Raw genomic sequence first — 25,092 nt, forward strand, 5'->3', positions numbered from 1 at the left:
GGCGCTGCTTAATTAGTAAAATCAAAGCAAATTCATCATTACAAAATAATTAAAAGCTGAACAGAAAGTAAACTTAGTAGAGCTGATAATACCTCTCTGTTGTTCTCAGAATTTTCCTGCAGCCCTCAAATCCCTAATGACCTCTTCCTGCTCAGAGAGTGAATTTCTGAACAATTAAGCTTCCTCTGATCCTTTTAGACTGAATGTATACACCTGTACATATGATAACATACATTGTGTTACCGTGGTAATTACATGGGGGTAGTGATCAAGACACGGGAGACCTTACATGTACGTGTTGGTCTTTTAATAGAGGTACGTAAAGATCACCCAGGCCTCCACCATTACATTTAAAAGCCGTGCTGCATGTGTGGGCGCTGAACACTGTCAACATTAACCATGAAACAGTACAACCACATTTTCAAACATTTCTTTCTCTGGGTCAGACTCTGCATCTCCGCTCACGCCCTCAGAGAGGTGGCAGCAAAACACTCAGCACTGCTGTGACCAGTGGCCTGGCTGTCGCAGTCCAGCCAAATATGTCATACGTTTAATGACATAAACAACATAAAGCCCTATATTCAAATATCTACTGAACTGAATTGGATCATTTTTAATTAAACCCAAAAAAGGAATAATTAAGGGTATCTTTTTTACAACATAAAGAATGAATAACAGTTAAAAGTAATTGTAAAATTAATTATTACTCATTACGTAGCAAATAAAAGGTGCAGCATTTATCTGCTTTAGTGGGTACTTTTGTGTGAGAACATATGAAATACAGATATCAGTGCAATAAGTCACAATATAAAGAGAAACTACAATCAGACTCTCATGCAAAACGCTAATGGAGCACAGACTAAAGAGTGACAGAGGTGTAAGGAATATCATTTCATTGAGAAAATGTAATGAGAGTGAATGTCCTCTTGGCAGGCTGCCCTTTCATTTAAAGTGCAGCGTCAGATAAAGAAAAGTGAGTCTATAAGTGTATTATTAAACTCTGTGAGTTTATAACAGTTTAAAAGATAACAGGTTATCAGTCATCCTTGCAGCCTACTGAAGCAAGCTCAGTTTATATAGAAAACCAATACAGCAGCTAAAACTGACCAAAAATTCAAATATCTTCAATGTAATTGGTCACTTTTGGTAAATTTTTTCTTTTTTTTTGGTTAAATTTGTTACAAGAAGTTTTTTTAAAAAGCAATGTTCAAATAACTCTTCTTGTTATTTTGTGGTTTGCTATAATGATTAGAATACTGAATTAAAAGGTCATTTTAGATTTTCCGAAAAGATTTTTCCATCTCTTTTCAAATCAAATACTCCTCCACTGACTCAGATTCGAGACCTTCTGACCTTTACGATATTCTTATTTATTTACCCTTCTCTCTCAGTGACCTTTAGATAACAAATTATTCCCACATGAAAGTGGTCCCAGGTGACATTTTAGGACTCGTATTCATTAATCTTGATAGAAATAAATTCTACCGTCAACATATTACCCACAGGAAAAGACAAAAAAAATACTTTGACTCTACATCACAAATCATGACCAACTTTGTTTCCCGGAATATAATCCTGCACTGAAAAGAAACTTAAACTGACAGAATGCAGGAGAAAACATTCGGGTTGATACGAATGAGAAGCATCAAACATCCTGAAGGAAAAAAAAAGTCTTCTGCCTGTCTGTCTGTGGCAGTTTCAAACCCAGGAGGAGATTCTCTGTCGCAAATGTTAATTCTCACGTTGAGGGATTCAAAATGATGAAAATACAACTATTTCATACTCCAAGCACAAATACACTTACATATAAGGCTCTAAAATATATTCAGCATTTCACCTACAGTGTGCTCTCACGCTGCGCAGCCAGATTTGAGAAAGTGCTCTTTCTCCATTATACATAAACAAATTCGAGAGCAAAATGCACCCAGACAGTATTGTTTAATCTCTCCCTCTGCTCCCCCTCCCTCACACAGTGATGAGAGTCTCCCTCTGAAATTTGAATGCCACTTGTTTACCAGCCCATCTCCCGTCTGAAAAGGCTGCCAACCTCTGTACCCTGCCAACGCACGCCTCTCAGCCGTTTTTTTAACCTTCATTTGGCAGCAAGACAATAGAGAAATTGCTCGGCCCCGCCCGTCTGCCCTCGCCAACTCGCTACTCAACACCACTGTTTCTGAATTGTGCCATAGCAGGGATGCACCCAATGAGCCATGCCATTGTTGTATGTCTCTTTTGAAGAGGAGAGGGACCCACGTATTCACAGACATGAGAGGGCACACGTGTGCTAACTTCCACACACATGCTCATAAATCATTCTCTGCTGGGAGTCAGTGTTGCAGATTCAGAAATTTCTCTGAAAATGTCAAAGCTGGCATCGTCTGTCAGAAAGGCTTCTCTTCAGTGGCAGCCACAATTCATTACAAATAACTGGCAGTGACATCTGGGAGCTGTGCACTGAGAAGTCACACAACATGTCAGCACCTAAAAATGCCTGTGATGGTGGCGTCCTGGTGCCCGTTGGTATGAACTTTTCACCTGGAGGTTAATTGGTGGCGATTGCTCGGTGTGGGGGCATGCTGCGCCGCTGATGGCCCAGTAATAAAAACCAGAAGCAGGCAGGCACGCTCCTTCCACAGTCACCCAGCTCTCCTGCGTGACTGCTGACTGACAGGACTGCTCTTTCTCCTGAAGGCATTACATATGCGCACAGGCAGCTGCTGAGGTAGAACTATAAATACACCGTAACTGCAAAGAGAAGGGGCAGTGATTAGGTGCTGCTGGTGCAGGCAGCTTTGGTTGGACCACTTTAGAGTGAAAGAGCATATCGCAGTTTTGCATACTGTCTGGCCAACATTGTGATTTCTATCAAACATAATGTGTAATAACACAGCTCCAACATTCAGTTGCTTAAGATTTTTGATGTAAAAATCTGTGTCACTTAATTACTTTCTACACGAGAAATTCCAAGCCTGAATGAAAAAAACATCCCAATATTTCTTTCTTCACGTTGAAGACAATCAAACGTCTTATACTAAATGAGAATTCACACATTAGAAAGGAAAAGAGAGATGGTAATGGTTCACCTCAACTTTATCATCTCAAATAGCACCAGCTGTGTAGAGGTGTTAATAATATGTGGAAATACAAGATGGGGACTGCTGGAGGAGGTGTGATAGATGGTGGAAGAAGGTGGGTTCATAAGGTGGGTTGCCTGGGGAGGTTTATACAGTGCAGCAGCCAGCAACCACATCTCAAGCAGATTTTTTTTTTTTTTAATATACATTTTGTACATTTCAAAGAATAATGCAGCACATTTTCTCTCAGTTTTCTTTCTTAGATGCTCAAAACATATTCTCAGCTTCAATTAGGTGAACATGAGCATTTTAATGACTTCTGCACCAGTTGTTTTGTATCTAGCCGTATGATAAACGACAGAGTAATCTCTTCAGTGGAACAGGTCTGTAAAAGTAGGGCGAACACAGAAAGCGTTTCCTAATGAAACATCTACATAATATATTAAACAACTCTGTGGTGCTGCTAATTTTAATGGAAAAAATATATATTTATTTTTGTTCCGGTGACACACTTAGAGCATCTGCTCTATCATCCTGTTCTAGTCTTTAGCAAGGAAGAGATAATTGGTTTTTCCAACGCCATCCGTCGCCACGGAGACCAGGCATCTTACCGCACTAATCTGCCACTCTCCTCTCTTCTCCTCTCCTGCTCTTCTTACCTCCCATCACCACGGCACTCCATCAATGATAATGTACATTAGAGCTGACTGATAACATTTACAGTGGAAGATGAACGCCCTGTATCTGTGTGTGTATGTGTGGTGGTGGTTCATATGGGGAAAACCGCACATTCAATCAAGCCAGATACAATATGTGTCACTGTGCCTGCGGGAGCTGGTGGAAGCTACTGGTGTTCACCTAAAATCAGAGCTGCATTTATGATTGGATGTGGCTCGCCTCTGGATATGAAGGCTGATCCAGGGTGTGTGAGCCATTCATTTGTCAGAGAATGTGATGACTGGGAAAATTAGCCCACAATCACTCAAGAAGGTGCCCATTGATGTGATCCTTCCTTAAATGGTAATGTGCTAAAATAGATATGATCAACAGATTATAATCAGCTGCTCCTCCAGCAAAGTATCTATTGGAGAAACAAACACAGAATCAAAACACAGAGGCTCTGTTTGGTTGGAGGTTGGAAAGTCAAAATTTTCCTGAGGCAAAGTACGTGTTGTTAGAGTTTATTTGTGTGTCTGCTTGTTAGCAAGCGCAGGCAAAATTTACAAAGCTCAACAGCATGAATTAGGGTGGATACTGACTTTCTGAGGAAACTGGCTTTATGGATTTATAACAGAGTCACTCCAGGACTTTCAGAGTTTTTCCAAAGATCTCGAGCTTTCTAAGGAAAGGTTTACACTCAGGATTACTCCATATACTACTGCACAAATCTCCCCCCTATCCTGACTAGTCTTCCAGTCCCTGTAGGAGAAGAGCATCTTCACTGAATAATACTGCTTTCTTTCACCATGTTTGACTGGAGGGATCTTAATAATGAGGTGATGCTCTTTGCCTGGTTCTGGCAGACATGCTGGTGGGAATCATGGGCAGATTTCTCAGTCTTTGTTTCATCAGATCAGAGGATTCTACTTGTGGTCTGAGAGTTGTTCAGCTGCCTTTTGGCAAACTTCAGCTCACAGTTTTCTTCTTTTTTTTGTGTGTGTGGATGTGGAGTGGCTTTTATATGGGCACTCTACAAAAAAATACCTGATCGGTGTTGTGTCAACCAATGGTCAGTCAGTCAGACAAACAGACAGAGATTATCCATCCATCCATTTTCTATACCAGCTTAATCCATCTGTAGGGTCGGATGATGGCCACTGTGTGCATGTGTTCCCAACAAGAAATAGCATATAGTCAAATAAGGAGATTCGGAGGAAAATACATTCCAAAGGCGTGAAGTCCATATGCATTGTTTTCTGGCAAGATGCCAGGAGAAAAGGGACCTGGAGCATCTTCACCATATAGGGATAAATGAACACCCATAAAAAGAAGCTTCACCCTCTGGAGGGGAGAGATTTCATTCGAACATTTGAGCACTGATCTCTCCAGACTTGATGCATCTTTTCTGTAAATTCAAGACTGACCTAATGAATGGAATAAAGGTTTCTATGTTCGATTAAGTCCGTGTCAGCAGAGTTCTTCATCACCCATCTCCACATCGGCTCGGCGACCATCCCTGATTTTTTATACTACACTATCCCAGTCGTCATTGGGCGAGAGGCAGGGTGCACCCTGGACAGGTCGCCAGTCCATCACAGGGCCACACAGAGACAAACGAGACACATGAGCACATACACGCTCACACTCACTCCTAGGGACAATTTAGAGACACCAATTAACTTGACATGCATGTTTTTGGATGGTGGGAGGATGCCTGAGCACCAGGAGAGACAGAGAGAGATTAATTTATTTTAGATAAAAACTACATAGAATAGAATAGAATAGAATAGAATAGAATAGAAAAATACTTTATTCATCCCCCAATGGGGGAAATTCTATATAAACACCCCAAAAACATGTATCTGCTCTGTCCTTATGAGAAGTCTTCACGCAGAAGTGAAAAGTCTGAAACATAGCAAAATGTGACTGTCTCTGCTAGTTTTGTACCAACCATCAGTTTTGACCATTCAATAATTAGACTCTGAGTCAACTGCCTTTATTCAAATGGGATGCAATGTCACCTCCTTATCTTAGCAGCAGTTGTAGATCTCTGTGTAGGTTTTTTTGGAGGTAAAAAAAAAAAGGTGACATAGGTGACATAAAAAGGTGTTCTAATTCCAAGCTCATCACATGTTGTTGCTCGGACGAGAGAAATTCATGTCAGTTTATATTGCACAAGCTACTGCTTTTACGTTGCTTTCTGATGCACAGGGAACTGCTCCACAGCTGCATATAAACTGTACCTGTGCCAATAGTAAATGATGACAGAGATACATCCTTCTATGGTGCTTGCCACAGTGCTTGCTCAGCAAGTAACTTGGATTGCATAAGGAGGTCGGAAGGGGATAGACTTTCAACTCCTAAGCATGTTATCCATGTTTGAGTCCAGCCTTATGACTGCTGTTTTTCTTTAAGCAGAGAAGGTGAGGGGACAGCTACGGAAGTTAGTAATTTCTGTATTCAGCCTCACGTTTCTAAGTTTATTTTATTTTATTTTATTTATTTTTATATTATAATTTATTTTTATTATATATGTATATTTAATTATTTTTTATGTGTGTGTGCATATGTCTGTTTGTGTGTATGTGATGGGGTGGGGCAGGGTGGGGTGGGGATGGAGGTTGCTTTTAAACATTTTAATGTATGAAAAGTGCTTTATAATTAAAGTTTGATTTATTTTGATTTAGATATCACTAAGCAGCACTGTCTGACAATGGCTTCCCTGCCAATGGAAAACAACATCTTGGCTTCAATGTGTAAATTGGCTCGAGCACTTACATGCTTGACAAAGTAATTTTATTTCAAATCAGGATTTTCTCCTAGTCCAAGTAATGAATGGTCAAGACGTATAGATTAGACAATGTGATATTAAATAAAAGATAACAAAATATCAAATCACTCAAATTAGGAGGCATATTTCAAAAATATTTTTTTCTTATTTATTAACTTATGTGTTTTCCAAAGTGTCAGAGTGACACATCCCCCGACTGTTCTGTTAAAAAAGTGACACTTCAGAACCCTTTGTATTTAAAATTGATGCAGCAGACTGCTGACTTGGGAGTGAGACTGAGTTGTGTTAACACCTAACACATTATTTGTGTGTGCTTTTTTTAAATTTTTTTTTTAACTTTTGATACACAATGTTGACAGGTATTCTGAAAAATTATACAAACACACCACAAAGTAGCCATCTGCGTGGCTGACAGAAAAGGTCCAGAGGCATGCTTCCCTGCTGAGCACAAAGATCACAGCCATGTTGCTCCTTGACCACGCGGACCTCCGCTCTGTGCAACCCTGTATGTCACTAATTCCTGGCTGTCATCCAAAGAGGTGACCCTGCCTCTCAAAGGATACAAGCAAGCTCCACAAACACACACAATGAACAGAGATAAGCAGAGAAACAGGGTCTCTGATAAAAGAGGCTTTTCAAAAGCATGCCCAGTGGATGTGGGGTACATAAAAAAACATCATAGGCTCTATTGCATTCAGCCAAACTCATGAGGAGACATATTAAGCCATTTTAATGTACAGTAGTACAAAAAGAAGCATAAACAGGTGCGTGGTTTCAAAGGTTGATGGGTTCCACACCCTCTACATGAAAGCCAGTCACTCTGCTCATCAAAACTGTCAAGTGGTGCTGGGCAACAGCTTGTGATCCATATAAATCTTCTCAGTGATTTAGAAAGGTAGAAGAGTCAGATAGAAACTATTCAAGACAAAAAGGTTTAGTTTTGTCTTAAATGGTTTGCATGGAGGAGGAAGGAAAGGCAGAAAATGAGCTGATGTCGAGGTCCAAAAAAACATCCACAAATACACAAAGAGGGTGAGAAGAGAAAGACAAATTGTGCAGGTGAGAGACAGAATGAAATGTGAGAAAGGGGCTCTGGGAGACAACAGCCTAAAACAAACAAGCAAAAAAAAAAAGGTGCGAGTGCATGATGATGTGTGTGAGGTGATGTATTGAGGAGACGGTGATCTGGTTAGAGGACAACTGAGGTGAGAGGAAATTCCTTGGGGGCTGCTGCTCTGTTTATGTCTCCTTGTTTATTAGCCCCGTGGAACACTGAGACTTTGTGTCTGTGTTAAAAGAGCGAGACAGCAGAGAAAAGCCATACCTGTGTAATCTGTCCTCCAACAGCTCCATGTACTTGGTAGTGTTCTCCTTCAGCCCGCTTTCTGTGCGGAGAGAAAAGCAGAAAGAGAACAACAAATTGTTACTTGTACCTTAGTTTGCTACTTTTATTGGTCGCGATGTGGTATCCTAGCAACAAATTACAGCTCTGATGCTACTCACTTGTCATTAGCTATGTTATACATAGACTCTGTCGGAAAGGTAGTCATCATCCCACTTGGGGAAGGTGTTATGCAGAGAAACTGCAACAGTCCAGTACAGCTCAGTGCAGAGGACCAGCTGGCTCTTTCTTAACACAAACACACATTTGAAGAGGGCTCGTTCCCTGTGCTCTAAGAGGGGATAAAAATGTAGACGGCCCGAGGATAAAAGGGGATTTTATCATGGCGTAGATCCGTATAACTTGCCAGATTTTCTGTGGGGCATAAGTTGGATGGATAGCTTATGTTGCTTCCTGTGCCCTTCTGCCAGCAGTGAGCTGTGCCTGAGGAGGCAGACGGAGGCTGCTGAGCGCCATTCAGGGTGGAGGGGAGGGCAATCTGAGCACTGTTAATGAGCTCATGTATGAAACATGAGAATATGCCCTCCACAGCAGGAGATCCTTGAGCACAATAGGATGCACTTTTATCAAATTGCACCGCATATGTACTGTTAAGCCCAAAAATAATTCATACCCATGACAAATCTGTGAATTTTTACTTGACCTTTTACTTGAATTTTTACTTTTCCTCTGGGCTATATTTTATAAAGAAAACGTCATGTCCACAACTATTCATAGCATCTCTCTGTAATCAATGACAAAGCCCTTATTGCCATCATTGCTAATCGTTTTTTTGTATCTCTCCACAGATATTTTGGACAATTCTCATTCTGCGCCGATCTTAAGATCTTTAGAGTTTGAAAGGTTTTCTTACCAGCACTCTGGTCTGTGGTTCCCTCTGTGGATTCAGCTCTGGACTCCACAGTGTTGATATTGGTCTCTGTTAGCTATTTCTCGACCACGTTTATTAAACTTTTTTTTCTTAAAATACGCAGTGCTGCCCAAAGCCCAATTTCCACAGACGGCCTGACGGTTTCCTCCACATTCAGAATGTAATATTTGACTTTGAACCAAAACATGGCAAAGGTATGAATCAGTTTGGGTTTAACTGTAAAGGCACACAAATGACACTACAAATACTCCTCTTTGTACTGAAATTCAGACACAGAAAGCTCAGCTCATAAATCTGCCCATTCCAACATCTTTACAACCGCAAAGCCAGTCAGAATCAGTGCTTTCTCACGCTCTGCTGCGGTGGTTCCCACCTCGAGGTCAGAGCACCCAAACAGGTCACAAGACAAACCGGAGAGGTCGCAAAATGATGAAGAGGCTTTTCTACTGACAGCGTTATTTTCTAGGAAAATACTGGATTTGTTTATCCCTTCATGCTTGTAAAAACATTCACATTTATCTGAGGAGAGGTCAACTTGTCGGTTAAAGAAAGAGAAAGCTGGCTGTTTCTCCCATTTCTGGGCTTTATGTTCAACCAAGCCCGACGGCTGTTGTTACTGTAGCTCCATATTTACTTTACTGACATGATATCAAACATTTTATCTGGAGACTAGTTTGAAACATTTCATCCGACTCTTGATTCGAAAGCCAATAAGAGTATTTTCCATATAGTTTTCCATATTTTCCATCCATATTTTCTGTACTTTCCAAGCCAAACTTCTCTTCTAATTAAGCACACAGAATGTTCATAAGGTATGATCAAAGGTCACAAGAAGATGGTGCTTCATCTTAAGTAAAGAGAAGCCCAAAACGGTTGGATACTGCTCGAGAGGAATGCCATTCAGCTTGCTCACATTGACAAGAACTCACACAGAGACAAAGTCACCTAATTGGATGTTCTGAATCACTGAGATTTGAAATATAATTGTATCATCATCTTGATGATGGTTATTAGACAGCATCAGCTCGAGGATGTGACAGGCTTGGGGCCAGGCACAGCGGGAAGAAAAGGCGAATGTCTGAGACAAAGTGGCTGTGACACACACTTCCACACAGCCACAGATTACTGCTGATACTGCGGATAGTAAGGCTATTGATGAGGACTGCATGAGCGTGCCACAAAAACAAACCTTCCCCAAAAGTTGTTTTTGTCCAAAGAAGCAAAATCCGCTCAGTCAGAAGAAAGAGGACAGCAACAGGAGTAGATATCATGTCAGGTCAGCAGATCTGGTGCAGGTGAACCAGACAGCTCACATACCACCCATCATCTAATTGCTATATGAGATCCTATCCTACCTGACAGAATCTGTCTTGTCAACTTCCACTCATTCTGGCTCCATTAAGCAGCATACAAGTAGCTAGCCATTGAATAATGCATGTGGGCATTAAGTCAGACTTTAGATGGCACAAAGCATATTGATGCGAAATGAAAAAAGTAGGCTACGGTTTGAGTAAGAGCCTGACTCACAAATAATAAGTGTAAAAAAATCGAAGCAGTCAGTATAAAGGCAGATCAAGATAGGAGACACAGACAGTACTGTTTACTTACCACTGTATTTCTGCCTTTGTACAGTCATACACAATGCTGTTACCATGCCAACCGGTGGCAAAACTAGTGAGCCTTTTCAGGCGTGACAGAGGAAAATAATCTTTTTAATAGAATGGGACGAAACATAAAGCAGCAGAGCCTCCTTCTGCGCTCAGTGGAACCAGAGCACCGGGTGATATTACCACTTCCTGTAAGTCTGCGGGGGGCTGCTGTCACTGGCAGGCCATGCAAGCTAAATCAGCACTAAAAAGCCCATAAAGGGAGGCGCTCTGTGGCTCCCCGATACATGCAGCAGTATCTTTGGTGTTGAAGGAACTTCACAAAGGCACTCACAGAGCCTGCATTGGAAATTCATGAGCTCGGCCTCCCATCACACCAGTGATCTCAGCAGGCGTTAGACATCTCTGATTGCTGCCAAGGGCCCCGGCCAAAATCGAGGAGGCCACTCATTCATAACACAAACAGAACGAAGTTGCAATGAGGACATTAACTCCACATAGGTCAAGGAAATAATGTATTAGTCAAATAAAGAAGCAATTGCTGTTAAGTTTATAACATGTAAACAACAGACCGCAAATAACAGACGCCCATCACATAACTGATGCACAATTCTCAGTGGTGAGGTTATGAGCTTTGATGAGCCTGCTAGTTAATGATTACAAGGTGCATGGATTAGCCTCTGCAATATGAGCATTCTAACTGCCCCCTAATTGAAAGTGAATAATGCTGTAATTTCGTCACTGCTTTGTAACAACAAAAGCTTTCTCTGTCTGTGAGGCCTTCATGTTGTCAAACAAATTACAGGCGGCTCGGTGCTAACGCAGCACCATCGATATGGGAGTTATAAAAGCTTGTGCATAATAAGGCAGAAGAGAGATTGTGTGTCTTTGTAATCGAGCTGAAGGCACTGACTGTGATTAATGTGTTTAAGCTCGGCCTGGGCTGTCTGAGTGGGGCGGCACTGCAGGTTACACAAACGCACAGTCAGCACAGACAGACACTTTGTAGGAAGGTATGCGAGTGCAACAGCAGGAGAGCTAATGGAGGAAGAAGGACAGGCTGATGTAAGACAGACGCTCAATAACCCATGATGCTCCAGCAATAGCTGACGCAGGAGAACATACTGGGGGGTTCTGCAAGAATGCACAACAAAGACAATTAATTTGACAAAAACTGGCTGTGCGTAGCAACTCTGTGCCTGAGTAGATATACATATCAGTCACGGGTACTGCATTTTTTTGGCTGAGATTATAAGACATACAAACTGCCACTGTCATTCAAGTCGAACTCGAAGTAAACAGACAGAATTCAAAATCCACCGGAACAGCATTTTTTCTCTGAACGTGGATCCATAAAAACTATGAAACACACTCAAATCTTCACATGCTCACAATCTTGCGCTGTTAATCTCACATGGTATTATATCCTCGAAGTAAATTCATTTTCCACCGAAACACATTTCTGAATTTAGCGCTGTCATCACCTGGGGAAGAATTTCATCAGGCTGTGCTTAGCTTTGTGTAGGCTGAATGCAAATGCCGGTATTCTAACTTCTTCATTATGAACCAGTTTACACGGTTCCTCGGCATGCTTACCATCTTTGTTTAGTATTTAATTCAGTTGGTAATTAACAGTAAACACAAAGTACACATACTTGCAGATACCTGAACTAAAGTATTGGAATAATGGCTGGACAGTCAGCTGGCTTTTCATGTGGTGGACTGACATTAACATTAGCATTAACATGACCAATGCATCTAGAGGTAAGATAAGAAGAAATATTTATATTAAGCTTAACCTCCTTTTGAGTTGCAGCATGGATTTGCTGAAAAGAAAAGACTAATTTAGCCTAAAAGTAGATTTATCTCCTCCTTTTGTTTTCTTATGAGAAGGGCTATGACACTCCTGTCAAATTCACAATGGGACCACATCCTCTCCAGAGTCAAAGGAAAAATGAATATTGCCCCAACTTCACAGACAACAACCAGGAAACATTCTCCCTGGTCCACTTGATCACTGCCTCTCAATCATTCAGATGCTCTTTAGGTAAAGAGCTATCACAGATTCCATCATGTACTCAACGTAAGCACCCTGCAAGTGGCAGAGTCATGAATAAATCATACATGTCTTCACCTTCAGTACTGGCACCGCAGTATGATAAAATTGCAGTTGTTAAAGAACACAAAGTGACAGTGTTTTGATGTACACTTCGGCAGCTGGAATAGTACAGCTCAACTGAGTTTGGCCTGAGTGTGTGGAGGATTTCTGGTTTCAAAATTGCAGATCTGTGAAAAGATGATGGTGGAGGTCCAGCAACCCCCCCACACATAAGCACACAGAAAAAAAACCCAGAATGAATTACAATGTGTTACAGTGCAGGCATGTGCAGCAGAAAACCATCACAGATAGCCAATTTATCTGACAGCGACACAATGTACTGCCAGCATACTAACAACAGCATTAAATAAGCATTTCCAGAACACTTGAATGAATCAAGAACCTACTCCCACGCTGCCTTCCCCACCCCCCTTATCTGAATGTCCTCACTCCTGGGGTCATTTACTCATCTTATTCAGCTCTTCAATTATTTATTTGTAAAATTTAGTATTGCAAGAGCTCTCCCTTAGGGACAAAATTATACTCCCAGCAGGGAATCAAACCCTCAGTTTGGTATTCATCACCACTCTTGCCAGCAGTAATTAGGGACATAATGGCTCCCAGACCAAAGTGCCCCCACACCACACAGCACTCTGGGCGGAGACACTCAACAAACTAAAGCTGCTTGTTTGACTGAATATATGTAGTTAGACTTGGTCACTGGCTGAAAAATACAATGCTGTAGAGCTTGTGAAATGTCAAAAGGCCTTTTCAAGAGCAAACGTATTGTTTTGTTGTCATAAGATGACACTAGTTTCACCAGTGATAGCTCGAAACCAAAAGGCTGGCCATTCTGATGTTGACAGTAATTTCTAATCCCCTCCAGCTAAAGAGTAGGAATGCGCTGTTTGCGGGCTATCAGTTACCAGCCAGCGTGTGCCAACCCTCTTATTACCAAATAGGATGACAGTTTAATGAGCCCCTTTCTTGGTGTCTGCACCACATTGTGAAATTGAGCCTTCTGCCATTTTGTGCGAGCCCACTTGTGCATTTAATCAAGCTACACAACCAATCATTAACTCCCTGTCCTCTTTGTGACGATTCACCCACCTGACTTCCATTTCTTTGTTTAGCTGCAGCATTAGCATGTCACTGCTTTTTCCTGCCTCTGTATTTCCTGAGAGCAGTATCATTTTGTGTGAGGCATACACTGTGTTCAAGGCATGGAGGTGAACTTGAACTTGAACATGTCTTCGGTGCTTGGTGGCTGCTTTTAGCAACAACGATCCAGAGAGATGGGTTTCATCAACAGGTTAAGAATGAGATGACAACATGGGCTTTAAGGTCAAATAATTCTGTTTCTGTTACAGTAATACAGATTTGTGGATTATGAATTAACAAAAATATCAGATTTTTGCATCATCATACATCTAATCAAAAACTGAATCAGCCTCAGCCTGGGAAATGAAATTCAACTATAAAATGGTGCCCCCTAGTGACAGGAAAGGGTGCAATCAAGTCTAAAACAATGGAACACATTACGCTGTAGCTACAGACTTTAAGGCATTAAATACAACTGCATCTTAGATGGGTTATTGTATGCCTTTGGGGTTTCAGCAGACGTCAGATCCAAAGCTCCTGTCCTCAGTCTGTCACTACCTCCTTACCCTCATCTCGTCTTGTGCTCCTACCTCAGAGAGAGAAGTGACCTTTTTATAAACTCCCTGTGACTGATGGACTACAGAAAGTAGCACTCCAGGTGGTGCCTTCAAACTCCATTTAGATCTCAGCCAGTGCCAGCACAGCACGCTAAATCAATACCCTAAAAAGCAAGCCGCTTCTTTATGCAGCGTTAAGGTCTAAGACCTGGATGCAGAGTGCCCAAACCCTGACACGTCATGTGTGCACTGAATGGCTTTAAGGTAACTCGCCTCTTCACACAATCTAAAGCTCATTTCCCCCTGCACCCTCTCAACACCAGCCCTCCTCTTAACAACTGCCAATCCTGCAGCTAACTCATTTAAAAGCAGAGTTCCCACTGACAGCAGATCACTTCCTCTTCATTTTAGAGAAAAGTCATTGATGTCCTCACAGTGAGTGGCAACATCAAGTGAGGACTGGTCTTTTAAAGAGTTTCATTAATCACATTTAAATTTAGATTTAAAAGAGGAAGAAAGCCACCTTTCAAGTATGCAAAAGTTTTCTTGTCTCAGTGGGCAGCTGAAATACCTCAGCAGCCTTTCTTTCAGGTTATGCACATTTATTCGTATTCATGTTTTAAAATGGTCAATCAAAGCCACAAAGTTTTATGTTAACAATGGAGTGGTTTCAGTCGCATTTTTAAGAAGCATAACTGGCATCTATAACACGAATGCTTTTATTTTACACCCTATAATAATTTTTAGGAATAAATAATGATTTGAGCACTTGTGGCAGAGGGGCAGAAACAGTAGCTGTTATAAACTGTTATGAAGCAACAGCTTATGAAAGGCTCTGACCAGCCAGAGCAAAGACAGACTGTGTCCTGTGACTGATGGCAGCGGATCATTTGGGTCCCCTGATTCTTAATTGGAACGGAGAGTTTGGGAAATTAGCTGAACAGCTTGAGTCCGTTGCTAAGTTCCTGGAGCCTTTCTTGAGATGTTTTTGCAGTGTGGTGGGGTAAACTGGTGTCCTGCTGGTGGAGGCCATTGCCCTCAGGGAGCGCTGCCCATAGGGGAGATTGTGCTTGGTCTTCAACCAAGTTAAGGTGGGTGGAGCATTTCAATGTGACTTTCATGGGAATACCAGCAACCAAGGTTCCCAAGCAGAACCACTGCATTGTAATGAGATAATCAATACTATTTAACTGTCAGTGCTTTTAATGCTGTGTCTGACTGATGTAAAACCATTATAATAAGTCCAAATAACCCATCAACTGTATTTACTCCAACTGTAATTCTGAGAGTTTTAATACTCTAATAATGATGAGCTTCAGCTACTTGGGCCTCAGCAAACCAGTCAGTCAGTGTGTTACTAGCCAGCAGCAACAGACCAGATATCCTCATTGTAACAGTAGAGAGAAAGTGTGGTATCTTCAGTTTGCTTAGTACCATCATTTTTAGTATCCAAACAGCAGAAATTTGATCTTTTTTTCTGTATTGTAGGGCTTCATCAATATTTGCAGTACATATAAAATTTTATGTACAGAAAAATGATATCTTATTAAAGAAAAATAAATTTTCTACCATTTCTTTCATGCTGTTGATCTTATTTCCATGTTGTCACAAAGATGCAGCAACTGTGAGTAACTAAACATAACTAAAACTTTTTAAAAGGAAAAAAGAATAGTCCTTATATAAGCTGAATGGGCTAATCGTAAAATCTGACAGTTGTATTGATTTTCTCATCAAATTCTTTGCAAGAACGTGTACTTATAATTATTTGTTGAACTCTAAAGTAATAGAATAATTTGTTGGTTTTAGTAAGATGAGATGACCCACAGGAGAGTAATGCTGGCCTCAGTCTAACTCACCATACTGAGCCTCCCGGTGCTCCAGCTCCTGCCTGAGCTGCTGCCGCTGCTCCTTCATCCTGGCCAGCTCCTGGCTGCTCCCTGAGCTGAGGCTGTGCAGCCTCTTGGACAGAGCCTCCAGCCGGTCCCGCTCCAGGTACACCGCCTTCATCTCAGCTTTTAGCTCCTTGGCGCTCCTGAAGTCATTACCTGCATCGTTGCACCACAGGACGACATTAAGCTTCCACCTCCCATTAATGAGCTTCTTGGTCATTAATGCCGTAATTAAGTGAGGCTAATGGCGACAGACTCAAGTAAATGAGGTAAATAAAGGGTGTGTAATGTAGCAGGGATGTGCCGGGGTGGAGCTGGGAGGAAAGTTACCAGAGATAGCCGCCAGTTTGGCTTCATGTAGCGCCAAAAGCTGCGTTTCAGTCTCGCTGACTTTCCTCCTCAGGCTGCTGCCCAGCCGCTGACTCATGACCACCTGGGGATACGAAGGAGAAGAAGATGCAGAGGAGAGAGTTGGGGGAGAGCAGTAACTCGCAAAACCTTTGCAGACACATGGATCCCACAGGATGCATAGCTCATTTTCCATTCCGTTTTCATTTTCTTCTTGACACTCATTCTTACGAGATCTTACGGGTTCATTTGTATCCTCTGCTCTTCCTGCTCTGAATACACAGCTGAGCATCAACACTGATTTGTTACCTTGTCTATAACCTTTGAAAAGAACAAGAGTGACTCTCCTTTCATAGGCACCGACAGGGAAATGTGAAATCACCATAGAAGTTATCATTAGAAGGTCAGGGAGGAAAAGGCCCTGAATGTCACTGCCTGATGGAGATGGAGCGCCGTAGCTAAGGGCAAAATTCACAGCAGAGTCGCTGGCTTCACATGCAGCCTGTATGGCCCCCATCTGTTCCCACTCTGTCCTTTAAACCTCTGTTCTTTAATGTATATACTTTGAGCAACAGGCACAAGACAATCCCCATGATGCCATAGTCTCTTTAAAGGAACTGTTCACGGCTCAAAGGGATGTGGAGATGGATTTTTTTTACTAATTTTCTTGTTGGATCTGACAGTTTTGTGCAAAGGTTGTCAAATAGGGCTTATCATCTCTGAGGCAGAACATCACATGGGAGTTGTACTCCCTCAGAAATTTGGCAAACAGGTTTGGATCATTTTTGTTTCATGCAATACATGACTTGTAAACAACTCTGGAGCGCTTTTCACAGCGCTGAAAATGTGACACCGCTGATTAAATTTCAAAACATCCGGCTAATTGTCAATTTTGACAAAGTCAGCATGGTGAGGGGGGAGTTACTTTCATGCCGGCAATCATTTTGTCACAGCACGTGTGGATGTTTCATTTAAGGAGTAAACTTTTCATTTCAACATGACAATGAAACTCTTGTGACTGTGATGAAAGCGTTTCTTGGCAAAACGCCACCACGCTCCTTTGGGGTGCAGTTTCAGCTTCAACCAGTTATTTGATGAGGGGTTTCTAAAGGACACTGTGACAGTAAAAAGGACTTTACTGTGGGATATGACACCTGCTGTTCCTCTTTCTGTCCTTAAACCAATACTTACAACAGATTTCTGCTGGCTTTGGCTTTTTCCAGCTGCAGAAATGTATGTATATAGATCAGCATGAGGGAAGAGTAAACCCCTGAGGAGCAGAAGGGAATGGCAGAAACACAGCCCATGCAGGGTGGGGGAAGCATATAAAGCCCTTCACCCATAAAAACCACTGACACACAGGAAAATGACCAAACTGAGTAGAATCCTAATACTGCCTATGCATTTGCTTATTTCTCACAATAAAGGCAGAAAAAAAAATTTGTTAGTTTTTACCAGCTCTGCAATATTTTCAAGAGGATTTAGAATCTAGGGAGAATTTATTCAAAATGACAACTGTCTCTCATCTCTGACTCTTGCACGCAACTTACTGCCTTGTCAGGTACAATTGAGTACATGCGTCCAGACACTGACATTCGGTATGCATTTTAAGCTCACTGAAACTGGCACATACTAGTAGTCTTTTTTTATTACGTATTACTTATTAGATGTCCATTCACAGTCAGTCAATGTTTGCATGCAATGGGGAGGCTGAGCTGTTAGAGAAAATAAAGCGGGTGACAGGAGCAGTGGCTTACTTTAGCAGTAGTTTCCTTGATGGACAGATTCAGTGCTTGTTCTTGTTCCTGGAGTCTGCAAAACATAGAAAATCATTATTTCAGAATGGTTTACCTGCTATCAAGAGAGAGTTATTTTAGTTGAAGGGGACAATGTGTGCAAAAAATACCTTTTTGTTTGCTTGTGGACATAAATCTGTCTATGACTTGGTTGGCAAAGTGAAGTAAAACAAGTACCAGATTAGCAAAACAGCTAATTGTTTGGAGGCAATCCTCACATAACACCAATAAACTAGTCATTAACCCTAAATTAAGCAAAAACGTTGTTGACTCAGGTCTCCAACTTAAGAGTTTTTGGCTCCAAATGTGAAACTTGAACTATGCAATATCATATCACAGGTCTTTTCTTCCATGCTTGTACACAGTATCTGCCTGAATTTTCACACCCAGCTAAACAGTGTAAGCCTTGTTCTCTTTGAGGATTATCTGAAGGTTTTGAGTAAGTTTTTACTGCTGGATTCCAGGATTCGGTTTCTCCTCTTTCAATCCAATCCATCTTGCAAGCTCTTTTAAAGATGATATGGTGTGCAAAATTGACTTTTTCATTGTTTTTTTTTAACAAATTTTACATCTCCAGTGGGAAAAGATCAAACACCTCTTGTTTCTTTCCTTTGTCAACACCTTAGAAAATGCATCTTTAAATCAGTCCTTCAGGTTTGCAGCCAGATGTGTCATCAAAGCCAAAAAACCCTCATCATGAATGGCGAGCGGGTATACGAGATAGAGCTGAACTTTTATCTTCTATCTAAGAAAGCAGCTGCTTTGCCATCCACCATTCTTATTTCCTTGCAAGAGCTGCTCCTGCTTACTCTCTAAAATCCCTCAGCTACAAGTGAAATTTGTCAAATGAGTTATTCTTGGCTGAGCAAACACAAGCATGCACTCTGAAGACCTAGTAGACCTTCTTTTTATGCCAATGCCTCCAAAACAATTTTTAAAAAAACCTGTGTAGCATTTGCATAGTTGCTAACATCTGTTTGCTTCTCTCCTGCGCTCTGTTCTTACATGTATTGTAATTAAGAACAAGCTAACCCCCAAGAAAGTACTTCTTTTTCTTTCTTTTACATATTAAGTGCTGTATAAGACAGTGGCTGAATCCCAGCACAACACTTTAAACTGCCATATTTTAACCAGCCATTTTAAAAATTGCTGCTTTGCGCTAATAGAATCCTTATTTCTAAAAACAAGTCATTTCCGAAGTCATATTGAGTTTACTTGAATAATGGCAACCTGTAAAGGAGCTTCCATGATACCATTAACAGAAAATATAGATGTATACACAGCAAGTTTATGTTTTTTCATTAACTGCCCCATTTCACTTGAACTGTCTACTTGATTACTTCAAATATGAAGGGCAAATATCATATTAGTGATGATATTACTGCACTTGTATGCAAACATGCAAACAGAGCTAACTATTAAGGTCATATTATATGGTTACAGAGGAATAAATCAATTAGAAGATGGGGGAAAGGAGCATAAAATCCATTATGTGTGACACAGTCACCTTGAGGTAGTCCCAGCTGTCTCATGTCACAAAAATCAGTACGCCCTTTACATGTTATTCAAGCTGATGTTCAAGATGAGTCAGGGTAAACCAATGTCTATGATCATTAGCGTTACTGCGCCTCTGTTTTTTAGGGACGCACCTAATCTAGATTAAGTGAATTTTTTTTAATTCAGAGCTATTAAGCGAAACCGACATGGAAAAGGAGAAACCTGGTTTATTTGGACATGGAACTGAAAACACAATCATCGCGATGACCACAGATGTGCAGCAAAATACCCAATCAGAAGTCGCAATTTCAGTCAGCAGCGGGAATAAACGCGTTCCAGTTGGGGTGAGACTATGTCAGATATCAAATTATGCCAGTGATGGTGGGTCACAGCACCGAGAAGGCGATAAGTACAATTTATATGTCTTTCTAACGAGCGTCAAGACAGCGAGGCTTTCCACCGGGCTCCCTCGCAAGCTATTAACTTCAGAGGATATGATGCAAATTAATCATTAGCATCTGAGAAAAACCATTAAAATTCAAAGTAGGTTCAAGCAGGTGTTAGAGAAGAGGATTGAAGATACAAGGGAGGGTAGAAATAAAGAAAAGGTACTTGAGGCTGCTTGATTCATCCCTACTTGAAAACTCAAAAATAAAAAATAACTCATTTTCAAAGTCTTCACACTGCATTTATTTGTCAGGGGGCCTTTGGTTATAAAGACAATAAATTATTTCAGACTCTTGAGGGAAAAAAGCATGATGTCATCAAAAAGCTGCGTGTGCATCCCCTCCTTGAGAATGAGAAATTTTAGCTGTTACCTGAGAAAATGTTTCATATCCAATATGTGATGTTGGAATTTTTTTTAGCATTGTTTTATTTAGTTTGTTGTTAATTTAGGTAAAAGATGATGATCAGTTGTACTCCTTGCACTAAACACAAACAATTCCTGCCTTCACATTGTATGAAATGCAACTGACACGATTGAAAGCCAGGACATGTCAAAAGACAAAAACCTTCAAGCATAGATGTTGGTTGTAGGGTCAGTGGCATTCAAGGCTCTTTAGCAGCCCCACCAGGAGAATACGTGCACTGCAGGAGCTCTCACATGAGAAAGGAATCCATCTGGCATGAAGCAGATTTAGTAGGTCGTCTGCTCTCTGTTCTTTTTTTTTTTTTTTCAAACTACCATTCTCTTTTGTTATAGAATCCAGCATTAATCATGAATAAGTGTTTAATTTTTTGTGTGAATACATAAATCCATGTATTTATTTCAAAGTGTGTCAAAGCAAAACTTACTTCTAAAAATAGTCTCTTTCATTATAAACTTATAATAAAATTGATTAAAAAAAATCAAAACATAACACTCAAAAACTTCCACTTACAAGAAAACCTTCCTCTACATTCAAGTCGTTGACTTTGTCTTTGAATCTCTGGCTGTCAGAAGAGGAAACAACCTTGCGGCTCACATGAAGGATTCAGTGATTCCTCAATATGTTAGTGTCAGTGCTTGTTTTTGTCATCCCTGAACTAGAATCATTGTGAGCACATACGATGACGATTGATTTACGTGTCCCGTAGGAGCTGCAATGTATATAAATACATATTAGCTATGAATAAAGGTCAATAATTGGGCTCAAAAATCTAATTTCAGGTTTGGCGACCAAAGGTGCTGAAATGCAACAACGTGCCTGTACATATAGTGTAGCGAAGTCTTATCTTTTTATGGCAATTTAAACTCTTGTTACCCGTTACTTAGTTAGTAATTGTATTTTTACACAGACACTCACGCAAAGAAAAAAATTAACTGACAATACTCTTTGACTGTACAATAGTCAAATGGGACCGGGTTTTACACTTAATATTCAAATAACATTGTGCAGGATTTTTACACTGCGTTACTTCTAAAGGATGGATACACTTTCTCCACTGCTGGTAACCAACATGACAAACCAACTCACTGTCAAGTCTAATACAAAATGTAGAAAGTGTGAACACACACTCATTTTCATTTTGAATGTTTGTCAACACTTCTGGGCTGTGAACAACAGAAGCCTATTGGCTTCCTGGACGGTGAAAGTAATATGCCAAAGGACCCGCAGTGAATGCTTTGGAACATGTAAATCATGACAATTCGTTTTTTTCAAGAATCAGGTCTGATTCACAAGCTACCTGGAGCTTTGGCAATGGAGCTAATATCTCTTTAAAAATGACAAACAGGCTTATTTGAATCGTAAGATGCCTAAAACAGTCACTCAAACTGAAATAAGCATCTAGACAAGGCATTTTGAGGGTCAATTTTTCTATGAGCCCTTTTGTTTAACAAGATATCATTTGTTGTGAGCTTTGACCCCAAACCTGGTCAGATCCAATTATGTAACATTTACATAAGCAAGTCATTTGCTGAGAGTAGAAGAGGGTGAAATGTTCTGCACATATTTGATACTGACCTGAGCATGGAGGGTGGAGGGTAGACAGAGATCCGTGTGCGGTTTTCTGAAGTGACGAGGTCCTGCAGGGTTCGGCTCATGTCCTGGAGTTGGGCCATGGAGCAGCTCCTCAGCACAGAGCTCTCGAGCTCCTCGGCCTCCACCTGCTGCTCTTCCTGCTGGATCTGTTGCTGCAGGCATCGACTGTGGTCCTTCAGCTCCGCCAGCCTCTGCTGAAGCTCTGCGATTTCCCCCTGGTTTCAGGTTTCACATGCATCATTTTCAGCATTATTCTCATCTGAATTAGTTTCATTTGTAGTTTTTCTACAGAGCAAAAAAAAAAAAAAAATCTATGTTTTTGTGGAGCTTTTCCACAGCCTGGATAGGTCACTCACACTCACTTCCATGGTCCATTTAGAATCACCAATTAACCTTAACTCGACAGTGAATTGATGTGCCTGAGAGTGACACAAATGGCATAATGAAAGCTGAATGTTACCTCAACCTGCCGCTTCTCTCGAATCAGACGGTCTCTTCGTAGCAGCGGACCCTGCGGTGAGTGGGATCGCTCGTCTGCGTCAGGCTCTGCAATCTCTCTGTCAACCAGCCGAAAACATACAGATATCACAAAAGACAATAAGAACAATAATCTTTGTACTGTGATGCTACACTATCACATGTCATGCCACTACACACAAAAAACTTTTTTTATTGTAACATTGTTAGGAAAAGTGCTGCCCAAATAAGGTCTTGCGATTATTGTAACTATTATTATGATGTAATCATGTAAAAATATGGAAAACAGAGAAACACAAAATTGCTTTATGAGCTTCAGGTCCCATTTGTTCAGGATGCCCTCTGTGGAGGCCCCACCTGATTTCCTTCCTGTCAGGGGAGCTATTTTTGTGAGCTCTCCCCCATTGCCCTGTGCATCATCACAGTAACAATAGCATAAGAATAACAATAACAGGTTAGAGTAATAGAAAATAACACTAAAGCTAAACATGAAGTCTGGAACATAAAGAAGGGAGTTACATTTCTTATTTAAGAACATTCCATGATACTTTTCACTTGACTATATGCATCCATTCTCTATACCTACTTTCAGAAGCCAGGAGGTGCTGGATACACCCTGAACAGGTTACCAGTCTATCACCGGGCGAACACAGACAGAAAAAACAACCATGCACAGTCACACTCATACCTACTGGCAAATTAGAGCACAACCAATTAGTCTTACATGATGCATGTGTTTGGACTGTTGGGGGGAAATTGGAGCACACTGAGATAAGCCACGCAGGAAAAGCATGTTAATTCCACACAGAGGCTGCAGCAGAGGCTCAAACGAGTGACCTTCTCACTCTGAGGCGACAATGCTAACGGCTGCGTCCACTTCAAAACAATTAACATCAGTTGCTATGAAGTGGGTCACAATTGTCAGTGTGTTGTGTGACTGACCTGGGCTGATTGCAGTCTGCCCTCTGGAGGGCGCTGTGCACCACCCGTCTGAGCCTCTCGAGGAACGAGGCCACGCTGGGCTGTCTGGACGGTAAACCCAGCTTCAGAGCTCCACGCTCTTTGCAGAGCTCCTCCAACTTTTTCCCAAAACGCTCAGCTGAAAATCACACAAGCAAACATGCTGAATAACAAGCAGCAACATCTGCTTCACACTTGTACAGCCGCAGCTTGTTTCAAGTCAGTGTGGCAACTTGCAGTTTCCATGGAGGCATTGTTTCGTGCAAGCAGGAAGTTGTGTTAGTCTATGCAGTTTGACAATGCACTCATTTTTCTATATTTAACTACTCAACTTTCCCTCAAGCAGAATGCTCTTAAAGATGTGGACACTGATGTAACTATAGATCGGCTCAGAGTTTCCTGTTTTTAAGAATTTCTGTGAAATCTGAAAAAAAAAAGCATGCAATTCTTTTCCCTTGATAAACAAGATTGAGCCAAAGATTGAAATGGACCCTTTCCAGTTAGGATCATGGTTATGATGGCCAGGAAAACAATAATCAGTCTTTTGATTAGTCTTTTTTTGTGTACAGAACTTTATGCAAAGTAGAAAGTAGGTGAAGTTGTACAGGAAAATTCTGCTTGCGCAACATTTCACGGAAAACTGTTCTTAATCTATACAGGCACACAGTAAATCAACTTAACGGTGTTTAAAAAGAGAGAAAAGTTTTCAATGCACCGTATCTAAAGGCAAACAGAAAACCTGACATGGCATGTTGTACTGACCCAAATAAGCCCTGCGCTCACACGGCTCCACCAGACAACAGATGTAGCTGATGTAATTACAGTATTTCTGTCACAAGGGTTCAGGAAGTGGGTCAGAATACCGTCTTGATTAGAAAATAAACTTTCCTCTGGTCAGCCCGAAAAAAACATTCAGGTCAAAGTGGGTCTTGTATGAAAGGAGTTTTGTCTTCAAAGATTCAAAGTAAACTTCAAAAAGCGTTTGTTTTCTATGCAGCCTTTATATTTAAAATAAAACAAGATAAATGTGAGCGATGACACATGAAAATGTGTGCACAAAGCATCGACAGCTTCAAGTTTAATTCTCCTTCTCTGTTTACTGTTGCTTTTACCCATGAGTTTACTGGTTGACAAACATGTTGAGTTTAGCACTTTCAACTACAAACATACAGCAGGAGATGCAAGATAAGAGGAGTTCTGCTAAAAGTTAACCCAACTCTATATGTAATGCCCAAAGGAAGAGAGAAAGGCTAAATATCAGAAGCCTAACATACATTCTAAATTTCTAATTATTCCAGTCACAACTCTGCAGTAAGTTCAGGATATGTCACTCTGTAAACAGCAAAGCATGTGTTCAGCTCTTGTTAATATGAGGCCTTCGGCTCTCACATGCTTTATCAAATGTCTCAATGATCAACAGGTAATTAGTAAGAAATCTAATAAAAGGATAGTTCTATGTCAACTCACCTGACTCTCCCAGTTCTTGCCATTGATTTTCT

At 41.0% G+C, this 25,092-nt stretch overlaps 1 protein-coding gene across 2 annotated transcripts in view; it reads right to left on the bottom strand.

Annotated features, from left to right (window-relative positions):
* disc1 (DISC1 scaffold protein) overlaps positions 1–25,092 on the bottom strand; it is a 45,213-nt gene that overhangs the window by 11,709 nt on the left and 8,412 nt on the right. For both annotated transcript variants that reach the window (XR_012770492.1, XM_075476272.1), the window contains exons 4-10: positions 23,576–23,732; positions 22,617–22,713; positions 22,139–22,371; positions 18,156–18,210; positions 16,381–16,483; positions 16,018–16,206; positions 7,850–7,910 (exon numbers count right to left, since the gene is read on the bottom strand). Coding sequence is in view for 1 of the 2 variants with exons in the window: in XM_075476272.1 (XP_075332387.1) it covers positions 7,850–7,910; positions 16,018–16,206; positions 16,381–16,483; positions 18,156–18,210; positions 22,139–22,371; positions 22,617–22,713; positions 23,576–23,732 (895 nt within the window). In the remaining variant the exon portion in view is untranslated. The remainder of the gene's footprint in view (positions 1–7,849; positions 7,911–16,017; positions 16,207–16,380; positions 16,484–18,155; positions 18,211–22,138; positions 22,372–22,616; positions 22,714–23,575; positions 23,733–25,092) is intronic.

This window comes from Odontesthes bonariensis, chromosome 2 (genome assembly GCF_027942865.1).
Source record: "Odontesthes bonariensis isolate fOdoBon6 chromosome 2, fOdoBon6.hap1, whole genome shotgun sequence".
In the NCBI taxonomy this organism is placed as follows: Eukaryota; Metazoa; Chordata; class Actinopteri; order Atheriniformes; family Atherinopsidae; genus Odontesthes; species Odontesthes bonariensis.